The sequence below is a fragment of the Nerophis lumbriciformis genome, linkage group LG01, assembly GCF_033978685.3.
Source record: "Nerophis lumbriciformis linkage group LG01, RoL_Nlum_v2.1, whole genome shotgun sequence".
In the NCBI taxonomy this organism is placed as follows: Eukaryota; Metazoa; Chordata; class Actinopteri; order Syngnathiformes; family Syngnathidae; genus Nerophis; species Nerophis lumbriciformis.
Window position 1 is genome coordinate 63316213 of NC_084548.2, and position 21288 is coordinate 63337500.

A 21288-nucleotide genomic window follows, 5' to 3' on the forward strand; every position below is an offset into this window, starting at 1 on the left:
ACACCCAACCATCATGACATCCAACCATCATGACACTCAACCATCATGACATCCAACCATCATGACACCCAACCATCCTGAAATCCAACATTTGTTACATCAAACCATCATGACATCCAACCATCATGACACTCAACCATCATGGCATCCAACCATCATGACACTCAACCATCATGACATCCAACCATCATGACACCCAACCATCATTAAATCCAACAATTGTTACATCAAACCATCATGACATCCAACCATCATGACACTCAACCATCATGACATCAAACAATCGTGAAATCCAACCATAATGACACCCAATCATCATGACATCCAACCATCATGACACTCAAACATCATGCCATCCAACCATCATGACATCCAACCATCATGACACCCAACCATCATGAAATCCAACAATTGTTACATCAAACCATCATGACATCCAACCATCATGACATCCAACCATCATGCCATTCAACAATCATGACATCCAACAATCGTTACAGCAAACCATCATGACATCCAACCATCATGACACCCAACCATCATGGCATCCAATATTTGTTAAATCCAACAACCGTTACATCCAACAATCATGACATCAAACCATCATGACATCCAACCATCATGACATCCAACCATCATGACACTCAACCATCATGACATCCAACCATCATGACACCCAACCATCATGAAATCCAACAATTGTTACATCAAACCATCATGACATCCAACCATCATGACACTCAACCATCATGCCATCCAACCATCATGACACTCAACCATCATGACATCCAACCATCATGACACCCAACCATCATGAAATCCAACAATTGTTACATCAAACCATCATGACATCCAACCATCATGCCATCCAACCATCATGCCATCCAACCATCATGACACTCAACCATCATGACATCCAACCATCATGACACTCAACCATCATGACATAACCATCATGCCATCCAACCATCATGCCATCCAACATCATGACACTAAACCATCATGACATCCAACCATCATGCCATCCAACCATCATGACATCCAACAATTGTTACATCAAACCATCATGACATCCAACCATCATGACATCAAACCATCATGGCATCAAACAATCGTAAAATCCAACCATCATGACACTCAACCATCATGACATCAAACCATCATGACACCCAACCATAATGACACCCAACCATCATGACATCCAACCATCATGACACCCAACCATCATGACACCCAACCATAATGACATCCAACCATCATGACATCCAACAACCATGACATCCAACAACCATGACACCCAACCATCATGAAATCCAACAATTGTTACATCCAACCATCATGGCATCCAACCATCATGACATCCAACCATCATGACATCCAGCCATCATGACATCCAACATCTGTTACATCAAACCATCATAACATCCAACTATAATGACATCCAACCATCATGACACCCAACCATCATGAAATCCAACAATTGTTACATCCAACCATCATGGCATCCAACCATCATGGCATCCAACCATCATGACACCCAACCATCATGACACCCAACCATCCAGCCATCATGACATCCAACATCTGTTACATCAAACCATCATAACATCCAACTATAATGACATCCAACCATCATGACACCCAACCATCATGAAATCCAACAATTGTTACATCCAACCATCATGACATCCAACAATCATGACACCCAACCATCATGGCATCTAACCATCATGCCATCCAACCACCATGCCATCCAACCATCATGACATCCAACCATCATGACACCCAACCATCATGACACCCAACCATAATGACATCCAACCATCATGACATCCAACAACCATGACACCCAACCATCATGAAATCCAACAATTGTTACATCCAACCATCATGGCATCCAACCATCATGGCATCCAACCATCATGACATCCAACCATCATGACATCCAGCCATCATGACATCCAACAACTGTTACATCAAACCATCATAACATCCAACTATAATGACATCCAACCATCATGACACCCAACCATCATGAAATCCAACAATTGTTACATCCAACCATCATGGCATCCAACCATCATGACACCCAACCATCATGACATCCAACAACCATGACACCCAACCATCATGAAATCCAACAATTGTTACATCCAACCATCATGGCATCCAACCATCATGGCATCCAACCATCATGACATCCAACCATCATGACATCCAGCCATCATGACATCCAACATCTGTTACATCAAACCATCATAACATCCAACTATAATGACATCCAACCATCATGACACCCAACCATCATGAAATCCAACAATTGTTACATCCAACCATCATGGCATCCAACCATCATGACACCCAACCATCATGACATCCAACAACCATGACACCCAACCATCATGAAATCCAACAATTGTTACATCCAACCATCATGGCATCCAACCATCATGGCATCCAACCATCATGACATCCAACCATCATGACATCCAGCCATCATGACATCCAACATCTGTTACATCAAACCATCATAACATCCAACTATAATGACATCCAACCATCATGACACCCAACCATCATGAAATCCAACAATTGTTACATCCAACCATCATGGCATCCAACCATCATGGCATCCAACCATCATGACACCCAACCATCATGACACCCAACCATCCAGCCATCATGACATCCAACATCTGTTACATCAAACCATCATAACATCCAACTATAATGACATCCAACCATCATGACACCCAACCATCATGAAATCCAACAATTGTTACATCAAACCATCATGACATCCAACAATCATGACACCCAACCATCATGGCATCTAACCATCATGCCATCCAACCACCATGCCATCCAACCATCATGACATCCAACCATCATGACACCCAACCATCATGACACCCAACCATAATGACATCCAACCATCATGACATCCAACAACCATGACACCCAACCATCATGAAATCCAACAATTGTTACATCCAACCATCATGGCATCCAACCATCATGGCATCCAACCATCATGACATCCAACCATCATGACATCCAGCCATCATGACATCCAACATCTGTTACATCAAACCATCATAACATCCAACTATAATGACATCCAACCATCATGACACCCAACCATCATGAAATCCAACAATTGTTACATCCAACCATCATGGCATCCAACCATCATGACATCCAACCATCATGACATCCAGCCATCATGACATCCAACATCTGTTACATCAAACCATCATAACATCCAACTATAATGACATCCAACCATCATGACACCCAACCATCATGAAATCCAACAATTGTTACATCCAACCATCATGGCATCCAACCATCATGGCATCCAACCATCATGACACCCAACCATCATGACACCCAACCATCCAGCCATCATGACATCCAACATCTGTTACATCAAACCATCATAACATCCAACTATAATGACATCCAACCATCATGACACCCAACCATCATGAAATCCAACAATTGTTACATCAAACCATCATGACATCCAACAATCATGACACCCAACCATCATGGCATCTAACCATCATGCCATCCAACCACCATGCCATCCAACCATCATGACATCCAACCATCATGACACCCAACCATCATGACACCCAACCATAATGACATCCAACCATCATGACATCCAACAACCATGACACCCAACCATCATGAAATCCAACAATTGTTACATCCAACCATCATGGCATCCAACCATCATGGCATCCAACCATCATGACATCCAACCATCATGACATCCAGCCATCATGACATCCAACATCTGTTACATCAAACCATCATAACATCCAACTATAATGACATCCAACCATCATGACACCCAACCATCATGAAATCCAACAATTGTTACATCCAACCATCATGACACCCAACCATCATGACATCCAACAACCATGACACCCAACCATCATGAAATCCAACAATTGTTACATCCAACCATCATGGCATCCAACCATCATGGCATCCAACCATCATGACATCCAACCATCATGACATCCAGCCATCATGACATCCAACATCTGTTACATCAAACCATCATAACATCCAACTATAATGACATCCAACCATCATGACACCCAACCATCATGAAATCCAACAATTGTTACATCCAACCATCATGGCATCCAACCATCATGGCATCCAACCATCATGACACCCAACCATCATGACACCCAACCATCCAGCCATCATGACATCCAACATCTGTTACATCAAACCATCATAACATCCAACTATAATGACATCCAACCATCATGACACCCAACCATCATGAAATCCAACAATTGTTACATCAAACCATCATGACATCCAACAATCATGACACCCAACCATCATGGCATCTAACCATCATGCCATCCAACCACCATGCCATCCAACCATCATGACATCCAACCATCATGACACCCAACCATCATGACACCCAACCATAATGACATCCAACCATCATGACATCCAACAACCATGACACCCAACCATCATGAAATCCAACAATTGTTACATCCAACCATCATGGCATCCAACCATCATGGCATCCAACCATCATGACATCCAACCATCATGACATCCAGCCATCATGACATCCAACATCTGTTACATCAAACCATCATAACATCCAACTATAATGACATCCAACCATCATGACACCCAACCATCATGAAATCCAACAATTGTTACATCCAACCATCATGGCATCCAACCATCATGGCATCCAACCATCATGACATCCAACCATCATGACATCCAGCCATCATGACATCCAACATCTGTTACATCAAACCATCATAACATCCAACTATAATGACATCCAACCATCATGACACCCAACCATCATGAAATCCAACAATTGTTACATCCAACCATCATGGCATCCAACCATCATGGCATCCAACCATCATGACACCCAACCATCATGACACCCAACCATCCAGCCATCATGACATCCAACATCTGTTACATCAAACCATCATAACATCCAACTATAATGACATCCAACCATCATGACACCCAACCATCATGAAATCCAACAATTGTTACATCCAACCATCATGGCATCCAACCATCATGGCATCCAACCATCATGACATCCAACCATCATGACATCCAGCCATCATGACATCCAACATCTGTTACATCAAACCATCATAACATCCAACTATAATGACATCCAACCAACATGACACCCAACCATCATGAAATCCAACAATTGTTACATCCAACCATCATGGCATCCAACCATCATGGCATCCAACCATCATGACACCCAACCATCATGACACCCAACCATCCAGCCATCATGACATCCAACATCTGTTACATCAAACCATCATAACATCCAACTATAATGACATCCAACCATCATGACACCCAACCATCATGAAATCCAACAATTGTTACATCAAACCATCATGACATCCAACAATCATGACACCCAACCATCATGGCATCTAACCATCATGCCATCCAACCACCATGCCATCCAACCATCATGACATCCAACCATCATGACACCCAACCATCATGACACCCAACCATAATGACATCCAACCATCATGACATCCAACAACCATGACACCCAACCATCATGAAATCCAACAATTGTTACATCCAACCATCATGGCATCCAACCATCATGGCATCCAACCATCATGACATCCAACCATCATGACATCCAGCCATCATGACATCCAACATCTGTTACATCAAACCATCATAACATCCAACTATAATGACATCCAACCATCATGACACCCAACCATCATGAAATCCAACAATTGTTACATCCAACCATCATGGCATCCAACCATCATGACACCCAACCATCATGACATCTAACCATCATGCCATCCAACCACCATGCCATCCAACCATCATGACATCCAACCATCATGACACCCAACCATCATGACACCCAACCATAATGACATCCAACCATCATGCCATCCAACCATCATGACATCCAACCATCATGACACCCAACCATCATGACACCCAACCTTAATGACATCCAACCATCATGACATCCAACAACCATGACACCCAACCATCATGAAATCCAACAATTGTTACATCCAACCATCATGGCATCCAACCATCATGGCATCCAACCATCATGACATCCAACCATCATGACATCCAGCCATCATGACATCCAACATCTGTTACATCAAACCATCATAACATCCAACTATAATGACATCCAACCATCATGACACCCAACCATCATGAAATCCAACAATTGTTACATCCAACCATCATGGCATCCAACCATCATGGCATCCAACCATCATGACACCCAACCATCATGACACCCAACCATCCAGCCATCATGACATCCAACATCTGTTACATCAAACCATCATAACATCCAACTATAATGACATCCAACCATCATGACACCCAACCATCATGAAATCCAACAATTGTTACATCAAACCATCATGACATCCAACAATCATGACACCCAACCATCATGGCATCTAACCATCATGCCATCCAACCACCATGCCATCCAACCATCATGACATCCAACCATCATGACACCCAACCATCATGACACCCAACCATAATGACATCCAACCATCATGACATCCAACAACCATGACACCCAACCATCATGAAATCCAACAATTGTTACATCCAACCATCATGGCATCCAACCATCATGGCATCCAACCATCATGACATCCAACCATCATGACATCCAGCCATCATGACATCCAACATCTGTTACATCAAACCATCATAACATCCAACTATAATGACATCCAACCATCATGACACCCAACCATCATGAAATCCAACAATTGTTACATCCAACCATCATGGCATCCAACCATCATGACACCCAACCATCATGACATCTAACCATCATGCCATCCAACCACCATGCCATCCAACCATCATGACATCCAACCATCATGACACCCAACCATCATGACACCCAACCATAATGACATCCAACCATCATGCCATCCAACCATCATGACATCCAACCATCATGACACCCAACCATCATGACACCCAACCATAATGACATCCAACCATCATGACATCCAACAACCATGACACCCAACCATCATGAAATCCAACAATTGTTACATCCAACCATCATGGCATCCAACCATCATGGCATCCAACCATCATGACATCCAACCATCATGACATCCAGCCATCATGACATCCAACATCTGTTACATCAAACCATCATAACATCCAACTATAATGACATCCAACCATCATGACACCCAACCATCATGAAATCCAACAATTGTTACATCCAACCATCATGGCATCCAACCATCATGGCATCCAACCATCATGACACCCAACCATCATGACACCCAACCATCCAGCCATCATGACATCCAACATCTGTTACATCAAACCATCATAACATCCAACTATAATGACATCCAACCATCATGACACCCAACCATCATGAAATCCAACAATTGTTACATCAAACCATCATGACATCCAACAATCATGACACCCAACCATCATGGCATCTAACATCATGCCATCCAACCACCATGCCATCCAACCATCATGACATCCAACCATCATGACACCCAACCATCATGACACCCAACCATACTGACATCCAACCATCATGACATCCAACAACCATGACACCCAACCATCATGAAATCCAACAATTGTTACATCCAACCATCATGGCATCCAACCATCATGACATCCAACCATCATGACATCCAACCATCATGACATCCAGCCATCATGACATCCAACATCTGTTACATCAAACCATCATAACATCCAACTATAATGACATCCAACCATCATGACACCCAACCATCATGAAATCCAACAATTGTTACATCCAACCATCATGGCATCCAACCATCATGACACCCAACCATCATGACACCCAACCATCCAGCCATCATGACATCCAACATCTGTTACATCAAACCATCATAGCATCCAACTATAATGACATCCAACCATCATGACACCCAACCATCATGAAATCCAACAATTGTTACATCCAACCATCATGACATCCAACAATCATGACACCCAACCATCATGGCATCTAACCATCATGCCATCCAACCATCATGGCATCCAACCATCATTACATCTAACAATCATGCCATCCAACCATCGTGACATCCAACAATCGTGACATCCAACAATCGTTACATCCAACCATCATGACACCCAACCATCATGATATCCAACCATCATGACATCCAACAATCGTTACATCCAACCATCATGTGGAGACAAAAGAGAGAGAATGAACGTATTTTGGTGTAAAAGCCAGCGCTAAAAGAGAAGCCATAAACACTGAAGTTTAAAACATAGCTGGCTAGTGGCTAACATCCCTTCACAGTGTTTTAGCTACTTCTAAATCACTAATCTCGGCCTCCATGGCGACAAATAGTCGTATAGTAGCATTATCACTGGAGGACGAGGAATAGCTAAACATGCTTCACGGCACACCGTAGGAGGATACAATAGCTAACCGCTAACAGCAAGCTCGTGCTCCTTAATGTAAACAAATGGAACTATACAAATATCTGCTGTCACGATACCAAGTACAATAGTCGATAGTAGTCGATATTTTTTATTATCACTAAATCTTTTGTTATTGTTTATGAAGTCAGGAAATATGTCCCTGGACACATGAGGACTTTATCTATGACCTGGAACTACTTGGTATCGGATTGATACCCCAATGTGTAGTATCAGCCAAAACCTATGTCAAGTATCATACAACAGAAGAAAAAATGATTATTACATTTGAAAAGAAGTGTAGTTAGAATATGTTAAAAGAGGAAGTAAGCAGATATTAACAGGAAATGAACAAGTAGTGTTGACAAAATAAAATGACACATTAGGTTACTGCATACATACGTCAGCAGACTAATTATGAGCCTTTGTTTGTTTACTTCCTACTAAAAGTCAAGTTGTCAACTATGTTCACTATTTTATTTAAGGACAACTTTCTTCTTGATGTGTAATAAATGATGAATGATAAAAAAATAATAATAAAAACTTATGTTTCATGTATCAGAAAATGTTTTGTTCAATTGAAACCATTACTGATTTCTTTGTGGGGTTTTTGGTTTCTAAAAGTATTGCAATACATGTTGGTAGTATCGGACATGCCTCCTGATATCACTCACTCTGCTGTGTTGGTCTTGCAGGTGTGAAGGAGACACGTCCAGGATGGTCAGGTACACTTTGTCCTTCTACTCCTAATACTGAATCATGGTCTGGTACACTTTGTCCTTCTACTCCTAATACTGAATCATGGTCTGGTACACTTTGTCCTTCTACTCCTAATACTGAATCATGGTCTGGTACACTTTGTCCTTCTACTCCTAATACTGAATCATGGTCTGGTACACTTTGTCCTTCTACTCCTAATACTGAATCATGGTCTGGTACACTTTGTCCTTCTACTCCTCATACTGAATCATGGTCCGGTACACTTTGTCCTTCTACTCCTAATACTGAATCATGGTCTGGTACACTTTGTCCTTCTACTCCTAATACTGAATCATGGTCTGGTACACTTTGTCCTTCTACTCCTAATACTTAATCATGGTCTGGTACACTTTGTCCTTCTACTCCTAATACTGAATCATGGTCTGGTACACTTTGTCCTTCTACTCCTAATACTGAATCATGGTCTGGTACACTTTGTCCTTCTACTCCTAATACTGAATCATGGTCTGGTACACTTTGTCCTTCTACTCCTAATACTGAATCATGGTCCGGTACACTTTGTCCTTCTACTCCTAATACTGAATCATGGTCCGGTACACTTTGTCCTTCTACTCCTAATACTGAATCATGGTCCGGTACACTTTGTCCTTCTACTCCTAATACTGAATCATGGTCCGGTACACTTTGTCCTTCTACTCCTAATACTGAATCATGGTCCGGTACACTTTGTCCTTCTACTCCTAATACTGAATCATGGTCCGGTACACTTTGTCCTTCTACTCCTAATACTGAATCATGGTCCGGTACACTTTGTCCTTCTACTCCTAATACTGAATCATGGTCCGGTACACTTTGTCCTTCTACTCCTAATACTGAATCATGGTCCGGTACACTTTGTCCTTCTACTCCTAATACTGAATCATGGTCCGGTACACTTTGTCCTTCTACTCCTAATACTGAATCATGGTCCGGTACACTTTGTCCTTCTACTCCTAATACTGAATCATGGTCCGGTACACTTTGTCCTTCTACTCCTAATACTGAATCATGGTCCGGTACACTTTGTCCTTCTACTCCTAATACTGAATCATGGTCCGGTACACTTTGTCCTTCTACTCCTAATACTGAATCATGGTCCGGTACACTTTGTCCTTCTACTCCTAATACTGAATCATGGTCCGGTACACTTTGTCCTTCTACTCCTAATACTGAATCATGGTCCGGTACACTTTGTCCTTCTACTCCTAATACTGAATCATGGTCCGGTACACTTTGTCCTTCTACTCCTAATACTGAATCATGGTCTGGTACACTTTGTTCTTCTACTCCTAATACTGAATCATGGTCTGGTACACTTTGTCCTTCTACTCCTAATACTGAATCATGGTCTGGTACACTTTGTCCTTCTACTCCTAATACTGAATCATGGTCTGGTACACTTTGTCCTTCTACTCCTAATACTGAATCATGGTCTGGTACACTTTGTCCTTCTACTCCTAATACTGAATCATGGTCTGGTACACTTTGTCCTTCTACTCCTAATACTGAATCATGGTCTGGTACACTTTGTCCTTCTACTCATACTGAATCATGGTCCGGTACACTTTGTCCTTCTACTCCTAATACTGAATCATGGTCTGGTACACTTTGTCCTTCTACTCCTAATACTGAATCATGGTCTGGTACACTTTGTCCTTCTACTCCTCATACTGAATCATGGTCCGGTACACTTTGTCCTTCTACTCCTAATACTGAATCATGGTCTGGTACACTTTGTCCTTCTACTCCTAATACTGAATCATGGTCAGGTACACTTTGTCCTTCTACTCCTAATACTAAATCATGGTCTGGTACACTTTGTCCTTCTACTTCTAATACTGAACCATGGTCAGGTACACTTTGTCCTTCTACTCCTAATACTGAATCATGGTCTGGTACACTTGGTCCATCTACTTGTAATACTGAATCATGGTCTGGTACACGTGGTCCTTCTACTCCTAATACTGAATCCTGGTCTGGTACACTTTGTCCTTCTACTCCTAATACTGAATCATGGTCTGGTACACTTGGTTCATCTACTCCAAATACTGAATCAAGGTCAGGTACACTCTGTCCTTCTACTCCTAATACTGAATCATGGTCTGGTACACTTTGTCCTTCTACTCCTAATACTGAATCATGGTCTGGTACACTTAGTGCATCTACTCCTAATACTGAATCATGGTTTGGTACACTTGGTCCATCTATTCCTAATACTGAATCATGGTCTGGTACACTTGGTCCATCTACTCCTAATACTGAATCCTGGTTCGGTACACTTGGTCCATCTACTCCTAATACTGAATCATGGTCTGGTACACTTAGTGCATCTACTCCTAATACTGAATCATGGTTTTGTACACTTGGTCCATCTACTCCTAATATTGAATCCTGGTTCGGTACACTTGGTCCATCTACTCCAAATACTGAATCATGGTCTGGTACACTTGGTCCATCTACTCCAAATACTGAATCAAGGTCTTGTACACTTGGTCCATCTACTCCTAATACTGAATCATGGTCAGGTACACTTGGTCCATCTACTCCAAATACTGAATCATGGTCTGGTACACTTGGTCCATCTACTCCTAATACTGAATCATGTTCTGGTACACTTGGTCCACCTACTCCTAATACTGAATCATGGTCTGGTACACTTAGTGCATCTACTCCTAATACTGAATCATGGTTTTGTACACTTGGTCCATCTACTCCTAATATTGAATCCTGGTTCGGTACACTTGGTCCATCTACTCCAAATACTGAATCATGGTCTGGTACACTTGGTCCATCTACTCCAAATACTGAATCAAGGTCTTGTACACTTGGTCCATCTACTCCTAATACTGAATCATGGTCAGGTACACTTGGTCCATCTACTCCAAATACTGAATCATGGTCTTGTACACTTGGTCCATCTACTCCTAATACTGAATCATGGTCTGGTACACTTGGTCCACCTACTCCAATACTGAATCATGGTCTGGTACACTTGGTCCATCTACTCCTAATACTGAATCATGGTTCGGTACACTTGGTCCATCTACTCCTAATACTGAATCATGGTCTGGTACACTTAGTGCATCTACTCCTAATACTGAATCATGGTCTGGTACACTTGGTCCATCTACTCCTAATACTGAATCATGGTCTGGTACACTTGGTCCACCTACTCCAATACTGAATCATGGTCTGGTACACTTGGTCCATTTACTCCAAATACTGAATCCTGGTCCGGTACACTTAGTCCATCTACTTGTAATACAGAATCATGGTCAGGTACACTTGGTCCATCTACTCCAAATACTGAACCATGGTCTGGTACACTTGGTCCATCTACTTGTAATACTGAATCCTGGTCCGGTACACTTGGTCCATCTACTTGTAATTAGGGATGTCTGATAACGGCTTTTTGCCGATATCCGATATTCCAATATTGTCCAACTCTTAATTACCGATACCGATTTCAACCGATACCGATATCAACCGATACCGATATTTACAGTCGTGGAATTAACACATTATTATGCCTAATTTGGACAACCAGGTATGGTGAAGATAAGGTCCTTTTAAAAAAAATTAATAAAATAAAATAAGATAAATAAATTAAAAACATTTTCTTGAATAAAAAAGAAAGTAAAACAATATAAAAACAGTTACATAGAAACTAGTAATTAATGAAAATGAGTCAAATTAACTGTTAAAGGTTAGTAATATTAGTGGACCAGCAGCACGCACAATCATGTGTGCTTACGGACTGTATCCCTTGCAGACTGTATTGATATATATTGATATATAATGTAGGAATATTAATAACAGAAATGGGGGAGGGAGGTTTTTTGGGTTGGTGTATTAATTGTAAGTGTATCTTGTGTTTTTTATGTTGATTTAATAAAAAAAATAAAAAATTAAAAAAACGATACCGATAATAAAAAAAAAACCCAATGCCGATAATTTCCGATATTACATTTTAGAGCATTTATCGGCCGATAATATCGACAGGCCGATATTATCGGACATCTCTACTTGTATTAGTGAATCATGGTCTGGTACACTTGGTCCAACTACTTGTAATACTGAACCATGGTCTGGTACACTTTGTCCTTCTACTCCTAATACTGAATCATGGTCTGGTACACTTTGTCCTTCTACTCCTAATACTGAATCATGGTCTGGTACACTTGGTCCATCTACTTGTATTACTGAACCATGGTCTGGTACACGTGGTCCATCTACTTGTAATACTGAACCATGGTCTGGTACACTTGGTCCATCTACTCCAAATACTGAATCATCTAGTTGTTGTTATTGTTGTTCTTATTATTATTGTTCTTATTATTATTATTATTATCATTGATTTTATTGTTATTGTTATTATTGTATTCATATTATCGCTATTATTATTGTTATTATTATTATTATAGTTATAATAATAATAACTATCATTATTGTTTATTATTATTATTATTACTATTATTATTATTGTTGTTCTTATTGTTATTATTATTTTTAATATTATTGTTATTGTTATTATTATTGGTGTTATTATTGTTATTATTATTATTATTATGATCATTATTACTATTTTTGTTACTATTATTATTATTATTAATATTATTGTTAAGGTACCAATGATTGTCACACACACACACACACACACACACACACACACACACACACACACACACACACACTAGGTGTGGTGAAATGTGTCCTCTGCATTCGACCCATCCCCTTGTGCACCCCCCGGGAGGTGAGGGGAGCAGTGGGCAGCAGCGGTGGCCGCGCCCGGGAATAATTTTTGGTGATTTAACCCCCAATTCCAACCCTTGATGCTGAGTGCCACTCACAACCTACCGATCTCAGGGCGGACACTCTCAACCGCTAGGCCACTGAGGTGGTGACTTGTCCAGAGTGTACCCCACCTTCCGCCCGAACACAGCTGAGATAGGCTCCAGCACCCCCCGCGCCCCCAAAAGGGACAAGCGGTAGAAAATGGATGGATGGATTATTGTTATTATTATTATTATTATTATTTTTATTTATTTTTAAATTATTATTAATATTATTATTATTATTATTATTATTATAGTTATCATTATGATTATTGTTATCATCATTATTATTATCCATCCATCCATTTCCATCCATTTTCTACCGCTTGTCCCCCTATTGTTAGTATTATTATTATTATTATTATTAATATTATTGTTAATGTTACTATTTTTATTGTTATTATTATTATTGTTATTGTCATTATTATTGTTATTATCATTATAATTATGATGATTATTATTATTATAATTAAATAATTATTTTGAGTTAGTTGTTCTACAAAGAGCTGCCAGCAGTGCCTTGGAGAACAATTATAACCAGGACTTGATGATGAAGGATCCAAAGCAAGATGGCGACATAAGAACGTGTCTGACCTCTCACTGCACTGACGTGTTGCTGGAACCACAAGAAGATTGTGTCTTGCTTCACGGAGCAGACCAACTCACATCCCGTGTGGTCCAGGGACATGTCAGCTTGCCGGACCAGAATCCGTCCAGTGTGTCCTCCCTCGCTAAAGTTCTCCATGGGGAACACAAGCAGCCAGCCTCTCCTTCTGGTTGCCATGGAGACGATGCTCCTATAGAAGAGGGAGGAGGGCGAGCCTTCTTCTTCAAGTCCTCTTTGGCCCACTGGAGTGGATCAGCCCTTGTTCTGTAGACGTGAGCTGCAGGAGAACCTTCTAGCACACCATTGTTGCATGGAAGGAAGGAGACTTCATGTCTGTGAAGTTCTTCTCACGCTTTGGAGAGTTTGTCTCTCGCTTAACTGGATGCTAGCCCATGCATACAAAAGTGGCGAATTAAACTCGGGCTGGGCGATACGGCTGAAAACGGTATCACGATATCGCTGTTCTATATCGCTTGATTATAAAAATGTTTTTTTTTTTTTTTATTTCAGAAATTTTAATTCAAATTTGTAATTTTCCTCTTTTAAAAAAAATACTATTTATTTATTCCTTTGATAGGGAAATCATAATACAGGTACTGAGAAAACAGACACTTGTTCCCCTCCCCCCACCCCAAAAAAAGAAAAATAAATAAATAAATACATACAAAAAAAATAGAAAAACCAAAAATACAGTTATTATCGATATTTTTCATGACCAATGGAAAATAAAGAGCAGGCTAAAAGTGTATTTTTATTTGAATTGTAACCTCAGCTATCAAGGCAGAAAGGACACGTGAACACAAGCATGGAAAACCGCATTGAACACTTAACAATAAGCTCTTACAAATCATGAATATGTAAGAAATGCACCATAAAGTGTAAGAAAATAGTGCAAAGTGTGAAAATTGTAAACGTGGAGAAACCTGAGAAGAACTATTTTCTGCAGGTTTAGTGCAAGGAAATAAATAACATCTGTGTAACATTAATTTGCCCTGTTATTCTTAACTATGGAAATTACTTTTTGTTTTGCAGTAATTGTTTACATATTTATAATAATAATAATTATTGACATTTTTTAATGACCTATGGAAAATAAAGAACAGGAGAAACATATATTTTATTTTAAATGTAATTTCCTGTGATTATAATCCCTCGGCTATCAAGGCAGAAACGGAAATGTCAACACAAGCATGTGTAAACAAAAGAGTCAAATCACATTGAACACTTAACAATAAGCTCTTAAAAACAAGGAATATGTCATAAAGTGTAAGAAAATAGTGCAAAGTGTGAAAATGTAAAACATATAGAAGAAACCGGAGAAGAACTATTTCCTGCAGGTTTAGTGCAAGGAAATAAATAACGCCTGTGTAACATTAATTTGCCCTGTTATTCTTAACTATGGAAATTAATTTTTGTTTTGCAGTAATTGTTTACATATTTATAATACATTTATAATAAATAATAAATTAAATCCAACAATCATGACATCAAACCATCATGACACCCAACCATCGTGGGATCCAACCATCATGAAATCCAACAAAAGTTACATCAAGCCATCATGACATCCAACCATCATGAAAGTTGATCCAACCATCATGACAACAATCCTGACATCCAACAATCATTACATCAAACCATCATGACACCCAACCATCATGGCATCCAACCATCATGACATCCAACAATCATTACATCAAACCATCATGACACCCAACCATCATGGCATCCAACCATCATGACATCCAACAATCGTTACATCAAACCATCATGACATCCAATAATCATGACACTCAACCATCATGCCATCCAACCATCATGACACCCAACCATCATGACACCCAACCATCATGACATCCAACCATCATGACATCCAACCATCATGACATCCAATAATCATGACACTCAACCATCATGCCATCCAACCATCATGACACCCAACCATCATGACATCCAACCATCATGACATCCAACCATCTTGACACCCAACCATCTTGACACCCGACCATCATGACACCCAACCATCTTGACACCCAACCATCATTACACCCAACCATCATGACACCCAACCATCTTGACACCCGACCATCATGACACCCAACCATCTTGACACCCAACCATCATGACACCCAACCATCATGACATCCAACAATCATGACATCCAACATCATGACCTCCAACATCATGACATCCAACAATAATGACATCCAACATCATGACATTCAACCATCATGACACCCAACCATCATGGCATCCAACCATCTTGACACCCGACCATCATGACACCCAACCATCTTGACACCCAACCATCATGACACCCAACCATCATGACATCCAACCATCATGACATCCAACAATCATGACATCCAACATCATGAACTCCAACATCATGACATCCAACAATCATGACATCCAACCATCATGACATTCAACCATCATGACATCCAACCATCGTTACATCAAACCATCATGACATCCAACCATCATGACATCCAACCATCTTGACACCCAACCATCATGACACCCAGCCATCATGACATCCAACAATCATGATATCCAACATCATGACATCCAACATCATAACATCCAACCATCATGCCATCCAACCATCATCCCATCCAACCACCATGACACCCAACCATCATGCCATCCAACCATCATGACACCCAACCATCATGGCATCCAACCATCTTGACACCCAACCATCATGACACCCAACCATCATGACATCCAACAATCATGACATCCAACAATCATGACATCCAACATCATGACCTCCAACATCATGACATCCAACAATAATGACATCCAACATCATGACATTCAACCATCATGACACCCAACCATCATGGCATCCAACCATCTTGACACCCAACCATCTTGACACCCAACCATCATGACACCCAACCATCATGACATCCAACAATCATGACATCCAACAATCATGACATCCAACATCATGAACTCCAACATCATGACATCCAACAATCATGACATCCAACATCATGACATTCAACCATCATGACATTCAACCATCATGACATCCAACCATTGTTACATCAAACCATCATGACATCCAACCATCATGACATCCAACCATCTTGACACCCAACCATCATGACACCCAGCCATCATGACATCCAACAATCATGATATCCAACATCATGGCATCCAACATCATAACATCCAACCATCATGCCATCCAACCATCATCCCATCCAACCACCATGACACCCAACCATCATGCCATCCAACCATCATGACACCCAACCATCATGGCATCCAACCATCTTGACACCCAACCATCATGACACCCAACCATCATGACATCCAACAATCATGACATCCAACAATCATGACATCCAACATCATGACCTCCAACATCATGACATCCAACAATAATGACATCCAACATCATGACACCCAACCATCATGGCATCCAACCATCTTGACACCCAACCATCTTGACACCCAACCATCATGACACCCAACCATCATGACATCCAACATCATGACATCCAACATCATGACATCCAACCATCATGACACCCAACCATCATGGCATCCAACCATCATGACACCCAACCATCATGGCATCCAACCATCTTGACACCCAACCATCTTGACACCCAACCATCATGACACCCAACCATCATGACATCCAACATCATGACATCCAACATCATGACATCCAACCATCATGACACCCAACCATCATGGCATCCAACCATCTTGACACCCAACCATCTTGACACCCAACCATCATGACACCCAACCATCATGACATCCAGCATCATGACATCCAACATCATGACATCCAACATCATGACATTCAACCATCATGACATTCAACCATCGTTACATCCAACCATCGTTACATCAAACCATCATGACATCCAACCATCATGACACCCAACCATCATGACATCCAACCATCATGACATCCAACCATCATGACACCCAACCATCATGACATCCAACAACATGACATCCAACATCATGACACCCAACCATCATGACATCCAACAACATGACATCCAACATCATGACATTCAACCATCATGACATTCAACCATCATGACATCCAACCATCGTTACATCAAACCATCATGACATCCAACCATCATGACATCCAACCATCATGACACCCAACCATCATGACACCCAACCATCATGACACCCAACCATCATGGCATCCAACCATCATGGCACCCAACCATCTTGACACCCAACAATCATGACATCCAACAATCATGACATCCAACCATCATGATATCGGTCGATGTTAATAATTATTGACATTTTTTAATGACCTATGGAAAATAAAGAGCAGGAGAAACATATATTTTATTTTAAATGTAATTTCCTGTGATTATAATCCCTCGGCTATCAAGGCAGAAAGGAAATGTCAACACAAGCATGGAAAACCGTGTAAACAAAAGAGTCAAATCACATTGAACACTTAACAATAAACTCTTAACAACAAGGAATATGTCATAAAGTGTAAGAAAATAGTGCAAAGTGTGAAAATGTAAACATAGAGAAACCTGAGAAGAACTATTTTCTGCAGGTTTAGTGCAAGGAAATAAATAACGTCTGTGTAACATTAATTTGCCCTGTTATTCTTACTTAACTGTGGAAAGGAATTTTAGTTTTGCAGTAATTGTTTAAATATTATTAATATCCATCCATCCATCTTCTTCCGCTTATCCGAGGTCGGGTCGCGGGGGCAGCAGCTTAAGCAGGGAAGCCCAGACTTCCCTCTCCCCAGCCACTTCGTCCAGCTCCTCCCGGGGGATCCCAAGGCGTTCCCAGGCCAACCGGGAGACATAGTCTTCCCAACGTGTCCTGGGTCTTCCCCGTGGCCTCCTACCGGTCGGACGTGCCCGAAACACCTTCCTAGGGAGGCGTTCGGGTGGCATCCTGACCAGATGCCCGAACCACCTCATCTGGCTTCTCTCGATGTGGAGGAGCAGCGGCTTTACTTTGAGCTCCCCCCGAATGACAGAGCTTCTCACCCTATCTCTAAGGGAGAGCCCCGCCACTCGGCGGAGGAAACTCATTTCGGCCGCTTGTACCCGTGATCTTGTCCTTTCGGTCATGACCCAAAGCTCATGACCATAGGTGAGGATGGGAACGTAGATCGACCGGTAAATCGAGAGCTTTGCCTTCCGGCTCAGCTCCTTCTTCACCACAACGGATCGATACAGCGTCCGCATTACTGAAGATGCCGCACCGATCCGCCTGTCGATCTCACGATCCACTCTTCCCCCACTCGTGAACAAGACTCCGAGGTACTTGAACTCCTCCACTTGGGGCAAGATCTCCTCCCCAACCCGGAGATGGCACTCCACCCTTTTCCGGGAGAGAACCATGGACTCGGACTTGGAGGTGCTGATTCCCATCCCAGTCGCTTCACACTCGGCTGCGAACCGATCCAGCGAGAGCTGAAGATCTTGGCCAGAGGAAGCCATCAGGACCACATCATCTGCAAATAGCAAAGACCTAATCCTGCAGCCACCAAACCAGATCCCCTCAACGCCCTGACTGCGCCTAGAAATTATGTCCATAAAGGTTATGAACAGAATCGGTGACAAAGGGCAGCCTTGGCTCACTGGAAACGTGTCCGACTTACTGCCGGCAATGCGGACCAAGCTCTGGCACTGATCATACAGGGAGCGAACTGCCACAATAAGACAGTCCGTTACCCCGTACTCTCTGAGCACTCCCCACAGGACTTCCCGGGGTACACGGTCGAATGCCTTCTCCAAGTCCACAAAGCACATGTAGACTGGTTGGGCAAACTCCCATGCACCCTCAAGGACCCTGCCGAGAGTATAGAGATGGTCCACAGTTCCACGACCAGGACGAAAACCACACTGTTCCTCCTGAATCCGAGGTTCGACTATCCGGCGTAGCCTCCTCTCCAGTACACCTGAATAGACCTTACCGGGAAGGCTGAGGAGTGTGATCCCACGATAGTTAGAACACACCCTCCGGTTCCCTTTCTTAAAGAGAGGAACCACCACCCCGGTCTGCCAATCCAGAGGTACCGCCCCCGATGTCAACGCGATGTTGCAAAGTCTTGTCAACCAAGACAGCCCCACAACATCCAGAGCCTTAAGGAACTCCGGGCGGATCTCATCCACCCCCGGGGCCTTGCCACCGAGGAGCTTTTTAACTACCTCGGCAACCTCAGCCCCAGAAATAGGAGAGCCCACCACAGATTCTCCAGGCCCTGCTTCCTCATAGGAAGACGTGCTGGTAGGATTGAGGAGGTCTTCGAAGTATTCCCTCCACCGATCCACAACATCCGCAGTCGAGGTCAGCAGAACACCATCCCCACCATACACGGTGTTGACACTGCACTGCTTCCCCTTCCTGAGGCGGCGGATGGTGGTCCAGAATTGCTTCGAAGCCATCCGGAAGTCTTTTTCCATGGCCTCCCCGAACTCCTCCCATGTCCGAGTTTTTGCCTCCGCGACCGCTGAAGCCGCACACCGCTTGGCCTGTCGGTACCTGTCTGCTGCCTCAGGAGTCCCATGAGCCAAAAGAACC

The 21288-nt window shown here is 42.0% G+C and overlaps 1 protein-coding gene across 6 annotated transcripts in view; it reads left to right on the forward strand.

Annotated features, from left to right (window-relative positions):
• The window catches only part of LOC133570883 (IQ motif and SEC7 domain-containing protein 1-like), a 236352-nt gene that overhangs the window by 36260 nt on the left and 178804 nt on the right, over positions 1-21288 (forward strand). For all 6 annotated transcript variants that reach the window (XM_061923749.1, XM_061923766.1, XM_061923741.1 and 3 more), the window contains exon 2: positions 9225-9254. In XM_061923749.1, the coding sequence (XP_061779733.1) occupies positions 9225-9254 (30 nt within the window). The remainder of the gene's footprint in view (positions 1-9224; positions 9255-21288) is intronic.